This window comes from Entamoeba nuttalli, assembly GCF_000257125.1.
Source record: "Entamoeba nuttalli P19 unplaced genomic scaffold asmbl_5554, whole genome shotgun sequence".
Taxonomy (NCBI): domain Eukaryota; phylum Evosea; order Mastigamoebida; family Endamoebidae; genus Entamoeba; species Entamoeba nuttalli.
In genome coordinates, this window is record NW_008577530.1 from 1 (window position 1) to 2,526 (window position 2,526).

At 22.0% G+C, this 2,526-nt stretch overlaps 1 protein-coding gene across 1 annotated transcript; it reads left to right on the top strand.

Annotated features, from left to right (window-relative positions):
- Window positions 1-726: 726 nt before the first annotated feature.
- On the top strand, window positions 727-2,202 carry ENU1_132840 (hypothetical protein; the record flags this gene model as incomplete). Its single annotated transcript, XM_008860108.1, has 1 exon — window positions 727-2,202. One exon carries the CDS (start codon window positions 727-729, stop codon window positions 2,200-2,202), a length of 1,476 nt encoding a protein of 491 aa, XP_008858330.1.
- Window positions 2,203-2,526: the final 324 nt, after the last annotated feature.

Below are 2,526 nucleotides of genomic sequence, written 5' to 3' on the forward strand. Positions count from 1 at the left end.
AAGAATATAAAAAGAAGAAATAAACAGAAATAAGAAGATAAAAAGAAAGAAACAAAGTAAAATAAAATGATTAACTCATAAAACAAGAAGAAAATCTAAATAATAAATAAAACAAATAAATTACTCATTTTAATGATGTATGAAGTTATTAATATCCATTAATTAATGAATAAATGACAATTCTATTAATACTTAATTAATTCTTTATTATTATTTGATAAACATGAAGTTTCTTGAATATAAATTATTCTTATTATCTGTTTTACTTTCTATATTTTTAACCCTAAAACATTCTTCCTTTTTTTGTTAAAATTTTCAATACCTAAATAAAAGAAAAATTAAATTTCAATTCAATAAGAATTTATGAATAGAGTTCAATTAGAAAAAGTGTATTTAGCAAATGTAATATTGTATGCTGATTCATTAGAAACAGTAAAGAAGTTTATTCAAATAAATAAAAAATGTGATGATGTAAGAAAAATGATAAGAAAAGCACCAAACCTATTCAGAAAAACAATTAATCGAGAAGAGTATTGTTTTAATAAATGGGATGGAATTTTTATAATGAAAAGAACAATTAACGAATATCTTGCACAAATAGCTAGAGAAGTATTTCCTAATATAAATACATTAATATTAGAAGGAGGTGAAGTACCAAGATATATTAGTCAATTGGATGCAATTGATAGAATTACTTTATATGATCCTCCATTTGATCTTACTTTAATGGAAAAAATAGAAGATTGTATTGTAGAATTTATATGGAATTATTCACCTGTTTCATTAGTTAATATTGGAAAAATGAAATTATTAAAAAGATGTAAAATTGATATTGGAAGACAAAAGTTTGATATAAATTCCGTTTTTAGTAATAAACAACAACATTTAAAAATTCTTCGATTAAGTAATATTGGTAATTACAAAGAAATAGAAGAATTTAAGGAGTATAAAAATATTGAAAGAGTTATTATTGAAATTGATGATGATACAAAAGAAGAGTATATTGAACAAATGAGTAAATATGCAGTATTAGTATCTGATCAATGGTATAGTCAATTAAATAAAAATGTTATTGTAATGATGGATAAAAAATTTCATTTACAAATTAAAGAGAAACCAAATGTAGAAACATTAGAATTTATGCAACAAAATTATTTACCTTATAAAATGATTATTGATGCAGATTATTATGATGGAATTCAAAACCAATTTAAATTATTTGATAATGTTATGAAATTAACTTTAAATGTTGAAATAGATCCTCAAGAAGAAGTAGATCAAGACGATATTATGCAAAGAAGAATGGATAGAATTAATGGTATTGAACGTTCAGATGATGATGATTTTGTTGATGAAACAGAAGAACAAAAAGAAGAAAGAGAACGTCTTCATAAATTAGAAATAGAAAGAAGAAAACATTCAATAATGCTTCCTCAACATTTAACCTCAATAACTATTAATGATATGACACCATATTTTCATCAAACATTATCAATTACACTTAAAGAATTAACTACAAGTAATATTCCTATTGATTTTATTTATCAATTAACTTATTTAACAAAAATTAATATTTCAAATACACATATAACCCAATCTCTTAAGAGTTTAGAAAAATTAATAGATATAACTTTTAATTTATGTGTCGATGAATGTTCAGAATTTATTTGTCCTCATTCTGTTGAATGTTTAAAATTATATAATTGTAGAAATTGGAAATTTCAAGAATTAAGTCATTTAAAATTATTAGATAAACTTATGATTTATGATGCTCGTCCAAATGTATTATCAGCACTACAATTAAATGAAGCTACTTCAGTTAAAAAATTATATTTAAATAATGTAATTACTGCTTCAATGCCAACTTCATTAACTTGTTTAATCATTGGATCTGCAGGAAATAAGGCTATTGATATGACAAAGTATCCTCAATTAAAAGATGTTTGTATTGAAAATTCAAATCAAGTTAGAGTTAAGTTACCATTGTCTATTAAATCTTTATATCTTTATTGTTCTTCTATTAGGATTTTTAATAAAAATGATATTCAATTAAAAGAACTTCATTTAGAAGATTGTGAAGATATTAATTTTGAATCATTTAATTTGAATCATGTCACTAAACTCTCTTTATTACCATTTGATGAGGAATACTTAGAATACTTAGAACAATTCCCTGTGTTAGAAGAAAAGAATTTTAATTAATACTAATCATTCTTTTACTTGTTTTAATATTCATAGATTATAATAAAAATATAAACTTTATTTGCACCATCTTCTCTTTCAATTCTTAAGAATAAAAAAATAGTGTTAATTAATCATGCAATACAACTTTTTTGGAATTGAATACCTTTGAGATAAAATGGAATAACTAATTTAATAAGTGTGATAACTTAGTTTATTTATAGAACAGTATTTTTAACATTCAATAAGATTCTGTTTTAAATTTTTATATTCAACTTTACTCTTTCTTTTTTTAAACCCATTTTATTTTTATAAAGACTCTTTGAAGGGGTTAATGAATTTTAA